The sequence below is a fragment of the Perognathus longimembris genome, chromosome 1 (genome assembly GCF_023159225.1).
Source record: "Perognathus longimembris pacificus isolate PPM17 chromosome 1, ASM2315922v1, whole genome shotgun sequence".
NCBI lineage: Eukaryota > Metazoa > Chordata > Mammalia > Rodentia > Heteromyidae > Perognathus > Perognathus longimembris.
This window is the reverse complement of record NC_063161.1, coordinates 158317767-158332776: the sequence shown is the minus strand read 5'-3', so window position 1 is coordinate 158332776 and position 15010 is coordinate 158317767. Positions and strand designations below refer to the sequence as shown.

The 15010-nt window shown below is 67.2% G+C and overlaps 1 protein-coding gene across 3 annotated transcripts in view; it reads right to left on the bottom strand.

Annotated features, from left to right (window-relative positions):
- Positions 1-7077: 7077 nt before the first annotated feature.
- The window catches only part of Nup214 (nucleoporin 214), a 69779-nt gene continuing 61846 nt past the window's right edge, over positions 7078-15010 (bottom strand). For all 3 annotated transcript variants that reach the window (XM_048345129.1, XM_048345135.1, XM_048345119.1), the window contains exons 32-36: positions 13769-13921; positions 9644-9815; positions 8152-8291; positions 7647-7671; positions 7078-7246 (exon numbers count right to left, since the gene is read on the bottom strand). In XM_048345129.1, coding sequence (XP_048201086.1) covers positions 7213-7246; positions 7647-7671; positions 8152-8291; positions 9644-9815; positions 13769-13921 — 524 coding nt within the window. In that variant the 3' untranslated portion in view covers positions 7078-7212. The remainder of the gene's footprint in view (positions 7247-7646; positions 7672-8151; positions 8292-9643; positions 9816-13768; positions 13922-15010) is intronic.

Below are 15010 nucleotides of genomic sequence, written 5' to 3'. Positions count from 1 at the left end.
GGGGCTCTCCTAGCGGGCGCCCCGTCTTGCACCAGAGGTGGAGGGAGGCCCATGGCAGCCCCCTCCTGGTTGTCCGGCCGTGGGGACGAGGGGGCTCAGGCCCCCCCACCAGCGTGGATTCCTTTATCCCGGCAGAGAACAAAGCCACAGCGATTCTATTCTCATGGGGGGGGGCTCTGCAGTCCCCTCCTCTCCCCCTCCTCCCTGCAGCCTTATCTTGCCCAGGTGGGTGGGGGGGGGTAGGAACCCTCCCCCCTCCCCCACAGCGTTTCCGCCATTGCCCTCTGCCATCGTCCATCTTCCGACTCCCTGCCTTGGGAAGACTTGAATCCGGAGCTCGGGGCCCTGGGCCGACTGCTCACCGGTGCACTGAGGCGGAGCCAGGACGGGGGGCTTCTGGATCATTCTGGGGGGGGGGGGGATGCTGCTCCCTGGCTCTGCCCGGGGCTGGCGGGCGGGCGGTCCCGGTCAGCGGGGGCCCGGGGTGGGGGGCTCCCCACTCCCTCCTACTTGCCAGCCCACAGCTACAGCCCCAGACCCCGCGTCCCAACAGTGACGATCAAGCACAGAAAGACCGTCGGGAAAAGAGCCCCTTTCGACGGCAGCGAGCCACGGCAGGGCCCCGTGGTGCGGGGGGGGGTGGGGGGACCCCCGTGCACCCCGTGGATTTCCTCCCGGTGCTTCGGGCCAGCGGCCGCCTGCAGCGCCCTGGGCTGAGCCGGGAGGGTGTGGTGCTGGGGCCCCCGGGGCCCCCTTGTCGAGGCTGGGACCCCACCCTCCCTTTCCATGAGCTTCCGAAGGGGCGGCCTGGAGGATGGCGGGTCCCAGCCTCCCCCCCCCCACCCCCCCACCCCCGCAGCCCTTGCTCTACACTCAGGTCTTGGTTGCACTGAAGGAGAGGCCCCGGGAGGGCCAGCGCGTGGGTTCTCGTCATGGGTGGGTTGGGTTTTTTCCCCCCGGAGGCAGGATCGCGAGGGGTCCCGAGCACCCCCAGAGCACAAGGGGCCCCCCCACACCAGCACTTGCGGAGACCCCCCCCCGTATGCCCAGCTTGACCAAGAGCCCCCTCCCTCCCGCCGCTGTGTGGCAGAGCCAGGGCAGGGAGGACCCCGGAGACGGGGGGGGGGGGGGGTACCCCAGGCTGCTCCGCGCCCTGACGTCCGAGCCCTGACCCCGGGCTTCCTGCTGGCGGGGGCAGTTCCTGTGATTCCCCCCCCCCCACGTGGACACTCACCCTTCCAGCAATAAGAACCCCCCAGCCCCCGCGGTACTGTGAACGGAGCCAGCGCACGGACAGGCCAGGAGGCACCGGGCTCCGAAGACCATGGCGACGAACCGGGTTGTTTTTATTTTAAGTTTAAAGTTGCAACTATAAAAAGAAATAAAAATGAATGTGCAGAGGCCCGGCCGCAGGGCGTGGTGTGGGCGCCGGCGCCGGGAGGCGTGGTGGGCGGGGCCTTCGGCTGAGTGGTAAATCCCCCCGCCCCGTGGGGCTGCGCCCGTCCCCGGGACCCCGCGGGGGGGGGGGGGGGAGATCGGAACGAGCCCAGCTTCGGGCGGAGCCTCGGCGGTGGACCGCAGGGTCCAGGCCCCCAGAGCGAGGCTCGGGTCCCCACCCTAACCACCGGGGAGGCTGAGATCTGAGGACGCCCCCCCCCCCCCCCCGCGGAAAAGCCCAGGAGACGATTCCCGCCCCCCCCATCGACCAACGCGAAGCCGGACGCGGGACGCGGCCCAGGCGGCAGAGCACCCACCGGCCCTGTGCAAGGAAACCAGCGAGGCCCGCGCGCACACGGACCTGGCGTCCCAGCCTTGGTTCTCCGGCCCTGACACACACGCGTGAACTCGGGTGACAGGGAGAGGACGCGTCCTGCCGATTGCCGGAGGAAATGCACCGAGCCCCGAGCCCTTCCAACCCACGAGGGGCGTCGCCCCACTTTCCAGAGGGGAGGTGGAGGGTGGGAGTCAAGCCCAGGCCCCAGCCTTGCGGGGGGGTGTGGCCTGCGGGGGCAGCTCACTGGGGTGGGGCGGGGCGGGGGGGGGGGGGGAGGCGCCAGGCCTGCGGCCTCCCCCATCCTGGGTCCTCCAGGCAGGAAATGCCTTTCTCCTCGCCCACTTCCCGGAAGTCTGCCTGCCGCCAGTGCTCCCCGGCTCGTAGAGAGCCCGGTGGGGTGACTGAGGAGGGGCAGCAAGGTCCCCCGGAGCCCCGCGGGGGACGGGAGGGCCACCCCGGAGCCCCAGGGGGGACGGGAGGGCCCCGTCCACTCGCGCTGGGTGCCAGCATCGGTGTCTTCTGTGGTTCTTTACAATGCGACCTGGCCCACGGCCTCGGCTTCCTGCTGCAGGGACGCGGAGGCAGGAAGTGACCCCGGGCCTGGCCCCGCCCTCCTCCCGGAAGCCACCCGGGCTTCGGCTCGTGCAGGAGTCAGCTCCTGAGCGCTGTTTAGAAGCGGCCCATGTGTGCGTGTGTGTGCGCGTGTGTGCATGTGCGTGTGTGTGCGTGCATGGGTGAGCACGCACGTGTGTGTGTGTGTACACCCGCCAACAGGAAAAGGCCCGATGTTCCCAGATCCTCGTGTGAGGAGCAGGGTTCGGGGAGCAGAGTGTGCAGGACGGGGCGCGGCGTGGAGGCGAGCAGCTCCCCGTGGCCTCTGGGCTCGCGGGGGACGTTCTCCTGCCTGCAAGCTGATAGTGCGTTAAATTTAGCAATCCAGACCGGGCCGGAGGCGCAGGCGGCAGGCTCGGCCTGGCTGGGCCCTTCCCCCCTCCCCCCCCCCCCCGCCGTGCCCCCCCCCCCCGCCCCCCTGCCCCGGGCCCGGCTGTCCGGGCGTGGGTGGGGCGCCCAGGAGATGTCTGCACCAAACAGCTGCTCCGCAGCCCCCCACAGCCCGTCAGGCACGCGGGGGCCGCGCCCTCCGGTGCAGCCGCCCGGGGGGGGGGGGGGGGGTGGCCACAGGTGGCGGAGGAGGCCTGGATCTTTCCGTGGGCCTGGGCCCTTTGTCACCTCTGGCTTTACCTACCCCTGGGTGGTTCTCCGTCTCGCCCTGAGCTCCCACAGACCCCGTTTCTACCCCGGGGGTGGGGGGGGGTCCAGGCACTTGATTAAGGCGTGTTATCCGAGAGCCGTCCAGCAAGGGCGTTACTGACCGAGGAGACCCCGTCCGGGCTGGCAAGGCCTCGTCCCGCCGCAGTGGCCGTGGTGGGCACCGCCCGGCCTTTCACGGATTGGGGTGGGGGGGACCCGGCTTGGAAGCCGCGGCCCCGGGCTGGTCACCGGCCTCAGGCCTCAGCCCCGCCGCCCGCCCGCTCGCCCGCCCACCCTCCGCGTGCAGGATGGACACACGGACACCGCCGGCCGGCCCTGCCGCCGCTACAGACGGCACTTCCTGGACGCCAGAAGTGGGACTCGAGTCTGTCCACTTCAGGCTGGTGCTGTACGACTTGAACTCAGCGCCTCTTCTGGCTTTTGGGCGGTTACTTGGAGAGAGAAGTCTCCCGGCTTTTCTGCCTGGGTTGGCTTCAAACCTCTCAGTCTTCAGACCTTTGTCTCCCGAGTGGCTGAGAGTTCAGGTGTGAGCCTGGCACCTGGCTCGCTTTATTTATTTACTTATTATTTATGGATCTACTTATTTAGTTGCTCCACTTCTGGCTTTCTGGTGGTTCATTGGTGAGAAGAGTCTCACAGACTTTCCTGCCCAGGCTGGTTTTGAACCGTGGTCCTCAGGTCCCAGCCTGCCGAGCGGCTAGGATGACAGGCGCGAGAGCCGCCAGTGCCCGGCACGGGACACTTTTAAATACAAGGAAAGGCACCTACGCGGACGAACTCCCTCTCCACCTGCGCCTGGACAGGCAAACCCCCAAACGGCCGGAGGCCCCGCCGGAGGCCAGGCCAGTCCTCGCCAGGCCCGGCTCCGCCGGTGCCCCTGGGGCAGCGCGGGTGGAACGCAGGGACAGGATTAGCTCGCCAGCTGCGTTTTATTTTATCAGACATTTCTGAGCAGACAGATCGACGCGCGGGCCGAGCTGCGCTATTCTTGGCTGCCACTTGTCCTGCTGAGTGAAGTGGGGCAGGCGCCTCCTAATCCCCAGCCGCGGAGGGGGGTGGGGGGTGGCGGGGGGGTGGGGGCGGGGGAGGGGCGGCGGGGAGGGGCAGGAGCAGACTCAGACCCCCCGCGGTCACCTGGCCTCCGTCTGAGCAACCAGACGAGGAGTTAGTTCCCAAAGAGTGGAGACCGTGTTGTCTTCTTAACATGGAAGGAACTAGAAGCTGGGCGCCGGGGGGGCTCCCGCCCGTCACCCCAGCCACTCAGGAGGCTGAGATCTGAGGGCCACCGCGGGAAGCCAGCCGGGGCGGGAAAGCCCGTGACCCTCATCTCCCATTGGCCAGCCAAAGGCTGGACGTGGGGCCGTGGCCCAGCCGAGCGGCAGCCTCGCGCGGAAAAGCTCACCACTCCCCGGCTTCCGGCGCTCCGTGGGCTCATCGCCGCGAGGGTTCCACGCGCTTCCCAGCCCTGGCCGAGAGCTCGCAACTCACACTTGGCCCACCGCTTGTTAGGCTTAGTGTTTTCTTAGTTTTTAAACGTGCACAGGAAGATAGGAAATGGTGGCACGCGATACTGTGTCAAACGCCTGCTCCCTCTAACGACCGTCACGTCTGGGTCCTTTCACCGGCTCCTTTAAAGCGGCAGTGCGTGGGGCTGGGAACGTGGCTTAGTGGCAGAGTGCTCCTAGCATGCCCGCAGCCCTGGGTTCGATTCCTCAGCACCACCTACACAGGAAAAGCAGTGGCGCTGCGGTCTACCGCTTGAGCCGCAGCTCCCCTCCTGGCTTTTTGGTAATAGAGAGTCTCGCAGAATCCAGCCGGGGCTGGCTGGTTTTGAACTCTGATCTCAGCCTTCCCAGGTAGCTAGGATTACAGGTGTGAGCCACCAGCGCCAGCCCACCACCATCTGCACAGGGACACTCAGGAGGGCGACTGGGCGGTCTGTTCCTCTGGGATCGGGGGGTGGCGGGGGACGGCGAGGCTGGCTACCCCTTGCCCTGAATGTCTCGGTGTTTATTCCTGTCTTCAGGGGGCTTCACACGGAGCCAGCAGTGCGTGGTACGCAGTGGAGGGGCCCAGCTCCCGTCGGCCAGGCTCGGGCTGCGCGGAGAGCTGTCCCCGCTGAGACGCTTCCCACAGAATTCCAGCAGGTTCTCTCCGGAATGAAAGCAATTGGAAAGCCTCAGCCCCGGGGTTGGGCTTCCTCGCTCCTTCTGGAAAGGCAGCTGCTGAAGCTAGCAGCCAGCGATTCAACATGGCGCCCCTTCCTGCCCGCCCAGGCCAGCTGGGGCCCGGGAGCTTCGCAGACGGTGCAGGAGGGGGGCTCCGAGCCCAGAAATTCAGGTCAGGGACACCGAGGTCCTTTCCAAAATGGACGGGGGGGGGGGGGAGTGAGGCAGTTGTCTCCCATGGGGGCCCTTGAGCCCCGTTTGCAGAGGAAGCTGCTGGCCAGGCCTGGGGTCAGGTCCAGCGGCCGGGCCTGGGCCCCGGGGGGTCCTGGGGGGCCCCGGGGGGGGGGGTGTCTGCGCGTGCGCTGCCGGCAGAGCCGGGTCTCGCCCTGTCCGGGCCGCGGGCCGGGGCGGAGGATGGGGCAGGCTGGTCACTCCAGGTGGCTCAAGGACACTGTGGATAGTTCCAGAAACGTTCTGTGCTGCGTGATTTCCCGTAGCTGCCGCGCAGGCAAGGCGGGGGGCCTGGACCTGCGCCCCTGGGAGGGCGCCGGGGGAGGGAAGGGGGGGTCGGGGCTGGTGGAGAGGCAGTGTCTGCATCTTCGGGGGCGGGCAAGGTGGGGCGAGCAGGGGCCAATCTGGGCCCCACAACAGCGCCGCGAGTCTCCGGCCAGGGCCGATCGCCCCCCTCCCGGGCAGCAGTCCGGGGGGAGGTGAGGAGCGGCTGTGATATGGGCCTGGCTCCCGGGGTGGGGGTGGGGGGCCGCGGGGGTCCCGGCCCTGATCCTGAGGCGCCGGCGCGGGCCTGCAGGGCCGCCCCGTTCCAGGGGGGCCTCGCCCTGGTGCCCCTCTTCTCATCAGAGGAGGAAGCCGGGCACCCAGAGCTTGACCCGGTGCCGCTCGCCGAAGCTCCGAGGGCACCGAGCTGAGAGGCGACGGCACCCCGCGCGGGGCGCACCGGGGACCCCAGCTTCTCCCGGGGCCGGGACCCCGGAAGCGCTCTGCCCGGGGCGGGGCGGGGCGGGGCGGGGTGGGGTGGCCGGCGCGGCCCTGCCACCCACCGGGGCCACAGGAGCCGGGAGGGGCTCGGGGGCCACGCGTGTGCGTGCCAGCGCGTCAGCGGGGAGTCTGTGGGCGCAGCCGACGGGGCCCGCGCAGGGAAGTCACGAGCCACTCGCTGCAGGACTAGCGGGGTCGGAGGTCAAGGGTCCGAGGGGACCCGCTTCTATTTATAAAAGGAGCGGGGGTGAGGGGAGGGGTGGGCAGCCCGGCCATCGGGAGGCCCGGGAGGCCCAGGCTACACATGCAGACCCCAGGCCGCCAGGAGCCCCCCGAGGGGCGGGGGGGGCAGCCGGAGGGTGCGATGGGTCCGCAGCGCCCACGTGAGCCCCGCGCGGCAGCCCTGTGCCCCCCGCCCCTCAAGAACCAGCCAATCACATCGCCTGCGCCACAACCGACGGAGGCCGTGTATCAAACTTTTATTAAAACCTTAAAAATACAACTTCTCAATAGGTAAAATTCGGCGCCCCAGGGGGAAGCGCTCGGCCCGGGGGTGGGGGGGGCAGGCTGACCCCCGTCCCCGACCGGAGGCGGAGGCCCCTCCACATGGCCACCCGAGACAAGCGGGGGGCGGCGGGGCCACGGCTCTGCCCGCCGCCACCCCCACCGCGGGCGGCGCGTGGGGCCTTCTGGAAGGGAACGGGGGCTGCGGGAGGGAGACCCTAAGCCCCCCAGCACGCTACCCCCCCTCAGGTGGGGGGCTCGGGGCCAGGCGGCCTGGAGCGGGTACCCCGACAGTGGAGAAAGTTCCGCTGGGCTGTGACCTGAATAAACTCACATCCATTCCCGACAGAAACAGCCCAAATGGTTTAATGGCAGGGAAACCCCGACAGGAGCAGAGCAGCCGGGCGCCTCCCGGGCTTTGGTCTTGGGTTTCCGGGTGTCTTGCAGAGGGACGGTCCCCACAGTCGGTCGCAGAGTCGGAGGCGGTGCCCACCGCGCTCAGCTCCTCCAGCCGCCGAAGCCCTGGACGGACCTGCAGGAAGCGCGGGCGTCAGTGCCCCGGGGCTCGGGGACCCCCCAGAACCCCACACTCCAACACGCACAGCGCGGGCGTCAGTGCCCCGGGGCTCCGGGACCCCCCAGAACCCCACACTCCAACACGCACAGCGCGGGCGTCTGTGCCCCGGGGCTCGGGGACCCCCCAGAACCCCACGCTCCAACACGCACAGCGCGGGCGTCCGTGCCCCGGGGCTCGGGGACCCCCCAGAACCCCACGCTCCAACACGCACAGCGCGGGACGAGAGAGCTTCAGACACTGCAGGGGGAGGACTGGGGGGGGAGGGGGGCCCCCAAGCCACGGTGCAACGACTGGCGTGCTCAGTCTTCCCATCACCCCCCACCCCCCCCATGTTAATAATGAAGATGCCACTTACGAGTTGGATGATCCGAAGTTGAAGCCTGCAAACAGACGGAGGGCAAGGTCAGGAGAGGCTGGGCTCCCCTTTCCATGTGCAGGGGGGCCCTGGTTCGGCTCCCCTCCCCGCAGGGCCGGCCGTGGCCCGCCGTGGCCCTGGCTCCCGCCCAGCCCAGGCCGGGGATGGTGTCTCCTGTGTGGAGATGCGGAGCCCCACGCGCACGTGCGCACACACACGCACACACGCACGCACACGCGCACACGCACGGCGCTCGTGACGTCCGCACGCCCTGCGCGCAGAGCCTGTCGCCCCCCGCAGTTCTCAAACCCCGCGTGGCGATGACGTCAGCGCGGGGGCGGCACAGCGCGGCAGGCGTAGTAAGATCTAGAGCGGGCGCTTCCCTTCCGTCAGCTTCTAGAATGCTAAGCCAGCAGCCGGGCAGAAGCCCTCCCACCTGGGGAGAAGTCGGGGTGCCCCAGGGAAGGGCGGGGGGGGGGATGATGGAGAGGGAAGGGCCGCTTACCTCCGGAGCCGGATCCGAACCCGGAGAACCCGCCGCTCTGGGCCCCAAACCCCGGCGTCTGCTGGGACAGCGACCCGAAGGAGGGCGCGTTCTGGCTGGCCAGCGTGCCGAACGACGCGGCGTTGCCGCTGCTCCCGAACCTGCGCGCGGGCCGCAGAGGGGCGGTGCTCAGCGTGGGCGCGGCCCCTCCCCCGCCCGGCGTGCCCGGCGTGAGCGAGCGGCAGGCGTGGCGGAGGGGGGGGCGGGGCGGGCAGCCGGGTGCCCTGCACGGCCGCCGGCTGCACCCTCCCGCCCTCCCCCCACGACCCGCTGCCGCTCATCACTGGCCCATGCTACTCGCTTTCCTTTTTTGCACTAATCCTGGGCCTTGAACTCGGGGCCCCTGAGCTTTCTGCTCACATCGGGTGCTCTACCGCTGGAGCCACAGCTCACGCCCTGTTTGTCGATGCTGAGTTGGGGTTAAGAGCCAGTTTTCAGGGGAAGGATTGTGGTTTGAGACCAGCCAAGGCCAAAAGTCAGCAAGACTCCCCTCAACCAATAAGCCAGGTGTGGGGGTGTGCGCCTGCACTTCCAGCTACATCTGAGACGTAGGGAGGAGCACTGTGGTTAGAGCCCAGTCCCTGGCAAAAACTCCCAGCTCTAAAAACAAACAAGCAAAAAGGGCCCGGCATGCTGGGAATATGGCCGAGTGGTAGAGTGTTTGCCTCACATACATATACATGAAGCCCTGGGTTCGATTCCCCAGAGCCACCTATATAGAAGATGGACAGAAGTGGCGCTGTGGCTCAGGTGGCAGAGTGCTGGCCTTGAGCAAAAAGAAGCCAGGGACAGTGCTCAGGCCCTGAGTCCAAGGCCCAGGACTGGCCAAAAAAAAAAAAAAAAAAAAAAAAAAAAAAAGAAGCTCTTGCCCCAGGACCTTTTCACTTCCTGTTCTCTGCCTGAAAAGCATTTCTGACACAGATCCACAGGGCTAGCTCCTCCACCTCCAAAGGCTGGGGCTTTCCTTGGGGGCTCCAGCAACTGGACTGAAATGCTGGGGTCCTCAGGAGCAACCCCGCCCTTGTCCTCTCCCGGGGAGGGTGCCCAGGGTGACCCCTGCCAGCTGACCCGAGTGGGGGCTGGGAGCAGGGACACGCGAGGTGTGTGCCAGGACACTGGGCCCCGAGAGGAGAACGGGAAATGAACGCAGCGCCGCCGCGCCCACCTGCAGCCCCGCCCACGCGAAGCCCCGCCCACCCTCAGCCCCGCCCCACGCGAAGCCCCGCCCACCCGCAGCCCCGCCCCGCCGGCCCCGGCGCCCAGGCGCTCCTGGTGTGCGGGAGAGCGGCCTGGGTGGGGAGCACGGGCTGGCCAGCGGCCGGCGAGGAGCCGACGGCCACGGCGCGTCCCCCACGGCCCGGCTCCTCCACGCCAAGGCCGGGCCCCGAGCTCCCGGTCCGGTTGCGTTGGAGGCGCCGGCCCCCGCGCCCCCGCCCCGCCCCAGGGCGCTTACCCGAATCCTCCCGCGCTGGCGGCCGCCGTGCCCTCTCCGAACACTTTGCCTCCCGTCGAGCCCAGAGGGCTTGTAAAGGCTGGGGCTGAACCGAATGCTGGCACCCCTCCAAACCCAGGGGATCCCCCAAAAGTGGGAGGGCTGCCAAACACTGGAGCAGCACCGAAGCCACCTGAGCAAAACAGAGGCAAACAGACAGAAACAGGGGCGAGGGGAGGGGGCGAGGGAGAGGACGCGAGGGGGGTGAGCGGTCGGAGAGCACAGGAAAGGGGGGGGAGACGGGGACAGCGCGTTAGAGACGGGCGTAGGCAGTAACAGGGCCACACCGGCCCCCCCACAACCCACACCAGAGCGGAGCTGCCCCTCCCGCACCAGGACCCCCCCAGGCTGCTCGTCCTGGGGAGCCTCGTGTGGACCACCGCTGAGCACCCCCACCTGGCCCAGAGCTGCATGTCCCCCCCCCCCCACAACATCGCTCTCAGAGTCTGGGGTCCCAACCCGGTGGCAGAACGCCAAGTTCACCACCCAGGCGGGCTCCGGAGGAGACTGGAGGCTCTGGGCCCGCCCCGCCCGGCCCCGCCCCGCCCCGCCCCGCCAGGCCCCCCACGCCACACTGCCCGGCCAGGCGCTGCTGGTTTATTCACAGCCTGGCGGCGGCCCATGTTCCCATCTTCCTGGGCACCCAGGCCTTTCTGAGGTCGCCCGCTCGCTCCCTGCACCCGGGCCACCCGCGCAGCACCGGCCTCTTCTGGGGGGGGGGGGCCCAGGCAGGGGCTGCCGCGGGTGACCACGGGAGAGGGTCAGGGGCTCAGGTTCTGCGGAGGAGGCCCCCCCAGGGCCCCCCCAGCCCACACACGGCATGCTGCAGGGCCAGGGAGGACGGGGGCTCAGGCGGGGTCCTGCTCTGAGGGGCTCAGCCGCCCGCAGGGGCACCGGCCCCTGCACCCCCGAGCGCTGCGTGTGCAGAGCGGCCCGCGGACACTCGTGGGCTGCGCCTTGGGCTCGCGGGCGGGCGCATCGGATTCCCCGGGCTGGAAAGCGCCCGGTGCCAAGCCCTCGCCGCAGCTCAATTATTTAGGACTGACCCAGATCTGGTGACCATGCTTCCTACGCACTCAGGCCCGCCCCGCGGCCGCTTCTGGGGGGAAGGGCAGCAGAAAGCGAGAAGGCACAACCACACAGAAGGTGCCGGGCGGGAGACCACACACGCGTGTGCGCGCACACACACACGTTCCGCATGGCGGCACTGGCAGCCACGCGGGCTTCGCTCTGGAGTCACGAGGCTCGCTCCTCAGGGTAGGGCTGGGTTTTATTGGTGACAGGTTCTGTCGGCTCCCGTGGGCCCATCGGGCACTGTGCCCAGCGCCTCTGGTGCAGCAGGGGTGCGGACCCCGGGAGGCCGCGGCCCGGCTGCCCTGGTCCCTCCCTCCACCCCAGTCCCCCCCCCCCCCAGCAAGGTCACTTCAGAGGGGAGTTTGCTGAGGGGGGCTGGACGCCCGGTGTGAAGCCCTACGGGCGATGTGCAGCTCTGCTGCTCTGGCGCCCGGTTGCACCCCACGCTGCCTACCTGTGCCTGGCCACCCATAGCTCTGCCTGCAGCAGAGGCTGAGAACCAGGGCGCTCCCGACGGGCGGCAGGAGAGGCCACGCCCACCCCGCACCCCCCCTCCCAGTCCTGCAGGGGATTGTGCTCCAACACGGAGGAGGGAGGAGGGGCAGATGCGCTAATCAGCGGGCCATGATTCCGTGCACAGACCAGCAGGAGAGGTGAGGAACGCAATTACACGCTCCTGAGAAATACACAAGGCCTGGACCGGCTCCTGCGGCAGAACCCCCAGTTCATGCTTGCTCCCCTCTTGGTTTAGTAGTCCTGGGGTTTGGCCTCAGGGCTTTGTGCTTGCTAGGCAGGCACCGGGCCATTCTTCTTTCCCCTTTTACTGTATCTTTCAAGCAGGACCTCACACAGCCTGGGCCGACTAGGGTCCTCCCATCTCCGCCGTCCGTGTCCCTGGGAGGAGAGGCGCCTAACACTGCCCTTCGCTGGTGGAGATGGGGTCTCACTGACTTTGCTCAGCTCTGAACCTCCTTCCTGATCTCAGCTTTCTGAGCAGCTGTGCTGACCGGCACGGTCCAGTGTGCTTGGCCCATATTCACCTTTTTAACTAGGGCCAAAAGCCTCGTGGCTATTTCATCCACCGTGTCTGTGCGTAGGTGCGCATGTGCGCGCATGGATCTCAAATAAATCTGGGGTATTTTTTGTTGTTCGTGGGGCTTGAACTCAGGGCCAGGGCGCTGTCCCAGGACACACTGGCTCAAGGCTAGCGCTCTACCACTTTGAGCCACAGCGCAAACGTCCAGTTTTCCGGTGGTTTAGGGGAGATAAAGAGTCCCATGGGCTTTCCGGCCCAGACTGGCTTTGGACCACAATTCTCGGGTCTCAGCCTCCTGAGTGGTTAGGATTACAGGCGTGAGGCACCAGTGCCCTGCTTGGGACCTCATTTCTAGTCCCTTTTAACTTCTAGGAAAAGAATTAAGAACTCCCAGCCTAAGACCAGGCGCCAAGCTACAGGTCTGAGGTCAAGCGCACTCTCACATGGAAAGGAGATCCTAAAAGCAAGAGTTCACTTTCTGGTTTAGGGAGACCCATTGCTCACTCAGGGACACCTAGGCACCTGGCCCTCAGGGGGGGACTTGCTCAAAACATCCCATCCCTCCAAACATGGAGCATCCCACCAAAGAACCCACAGAGAGCCTGCTTCCAAGAACGGCTTTCTCACTGGGCGCCTACATCTGTCATCCTAGCTACTCAGAAGGCTGAGATGTGAGGATCACAGTTCAAAGCCAGCCCGGACAGAAAAGTCTGTGGCGCTCCATCACCAAAATAAGCAAGGCTGGAGCTGTGGCTCGGGCGGCAGAGTGCCAGCTCCTACCTGAACGCCTACTGTTAGGGATTATTATGGCCTTGGGAAGGCTGCCCTTCCGCCAGCTTTGGGACAATGGAAGTCCCTCCCACCTTCTGGCCTCCACCCCTTGGGAGGTGAACACGTGCGTGCCACCATGATGGGGTTGTCCCGCCCACAAAGGGAAGTTTCGTGATGTCACTTGATGAACGTGGTCCCTAGCCTATGACTGGCCCTTTGGCCAGCCCCCTTTCTTTCCCGCCATTACTTCTATATAAGTGCCTTTCCATATTAAAGTCTTTGAGACGCTTCCCACCACCGCAGCGTGTCCCTGATGCCTTCCTTTTCGCCTCCGCCCTTGGTAACATGTGAGGGGACTGGGGGGAGGGGAGGCTTCAGCAACCTTTCCTCAACTTAGCGAAGGTCCATGTGAGCACACCTTTGGCCTTCCGCTGGCGGAGGGCCAGGCTGAGTGCTCTTTCATAGAGTTTGTGGTTACCATTCTCCCCGTGGGGGGAGAAAAGGGTTGTCCAGACCCCAACAGCCTACTGCCCGTGGGGTAGAAGAAACACTTCAAGCCCCGCGGGACTGAAACGTGGTGCTGTTAAAGTGCTTTTTGGCTGTGCCAATGAACAGAGCTGCGGGCTGTATGGACAGCGAGCTTGGTAGAGGGCAGAACAACCCTGACTTACGAAGCCAAACAGCCAGTCCCGGTGGCTCACACCTGTCGTTCTAGCTACTCGGGAGGCTGACACCCGAGGAACGCAGTTTGAAGACAGGTGGGACAGGAAAGGAGACTTTTAGCTCCAATTAACCAGCAAAAAGCCCAAAGTGGAGGTGTGGCTCAAGTGGTAGAGTGCCAGCCTTGATTGAAAAAGCTAAGGGACAGTGCCCAGGACCTGAGTTCAAGTCCCAGTGTATACACACACGCACACACGCCACTGTGTGTGAACACCGGGGTGACCTTGTGTGTGCTTTAGTTATCACGCTGGGCGCGTCTGTAACGGGCGCCCCCCCCCCCCCCCCGGCCCGTCCACGCGGCCCCACTTTCTAACCACGTCACACACCTCGGCGATGACCTACGCGGACGCTCAGCGAACGCAGAAGGAAACGAGTGCAGAGATTCTACCCCACCCCCAGCCGCTCCCCTCCCCTCGCCTCCCCAAGGCCAGGCGGAAAGGCCCACGCAGCGCACACGGGGGGGGGGGGGGGGGGGGCGCCGGCACCTGTTTTGCTGGGCGTGGAGAAGCCGAAGCCTTGGGACGCCACGCTGCCGCCTCCAGAGCTGAACGTGCCCGCCGGCTTCTGCTCTCCAAACGACGAGCTGCCGAACCCGCCGAAGGTCTTCGCCCCGCTGTTCCCAAACAGGTTGGAGGTGTCTGGGGGACACACACACACACACACACGCGTTACTCCTCCCGAGATGGCAGGGGGGCCGCCCCGAGATGAGAGGGGCCAGCGTGGCTGAGCGGCCAGCCGAGACCACGACCCGCGGCCTCACTCGGCCCTCACCCCAGGGGCAGTCAGAGCCCCAGGAGGACCGGCTGCCCCCGCCCCCCCCATGTGGGAGGGACATGGAGGCGCAGGCCAGCGTGCGCTCCCGCCCCGGCTCCGGCCCGGTCTCGCCTCCTCTAAGAGCTTCACCGAGGCCCTGCGGCTCGCAGACGCTGGCCCCGCGGAGCCCCGCGCGTGGGCGCTGAGGGAACCGACTCCCTCGGGATGGGGCGGGGGAGCGGACAGACACCAGCAGGGCGCCAGGACTGCCCGGACGGTCCGCCTTCAGTTCTCACTCGAGCTGGCACCGCTTGCTTCTGCCCATGACGGAGAGAAGCTAGCCAGGGACCAGGCCAGGGACGCCCAGGGACGCCGGCCCGAGTCACGGGCACAGTGCGTGTCAGGGTGACCGCCCCCCCCCCCCCCCGTCCCCAAGCGAGCAGCACACACGTGCACCCCCAAGGCGGCGGTGGGGGGGAGGGAGGGCACACCCTTGCACTTGGAAGGTGAGCTTGGCCCGGGGACGCGTGCCCTCATTCCGCTCTTTTGCTCAGGGCTGGGGCTCTGTTCACGCCCTTTCCACGGTGAAGTGGGGGCGAGCCTCGTCGACGATCCTGCGGGCCTTCAGCGGGATCCTCAGATCCCAGCCTGCTGAGCCGCTCAGATCACGGCCAGGCGCCACTGCAGCGCCCGTGCAGACTTCTGTTTTGGTGGCTGATGGGCGATGAGAAAGCCTTTCCCGCCTGGGCTGGCTTCAAGCTGAGATCCGAGGATCTCAGCCTCCCAAGCAGCTGGGGTCGCAGGCTAGCTACGGCGACACTGGGCCAGGAACGGGATTTGCCCCCCTGGGGACCCGGGACCCCCTGCAGCGGCGATGTGGGAGCCGCGGGGCCGGGGTGCTCCTCGGCAGGGCGGGAGAGCCAGGACCTCCTGGGGGACGGCGCACAGGATGCCGACCTGCAGCCGCAGCGGGG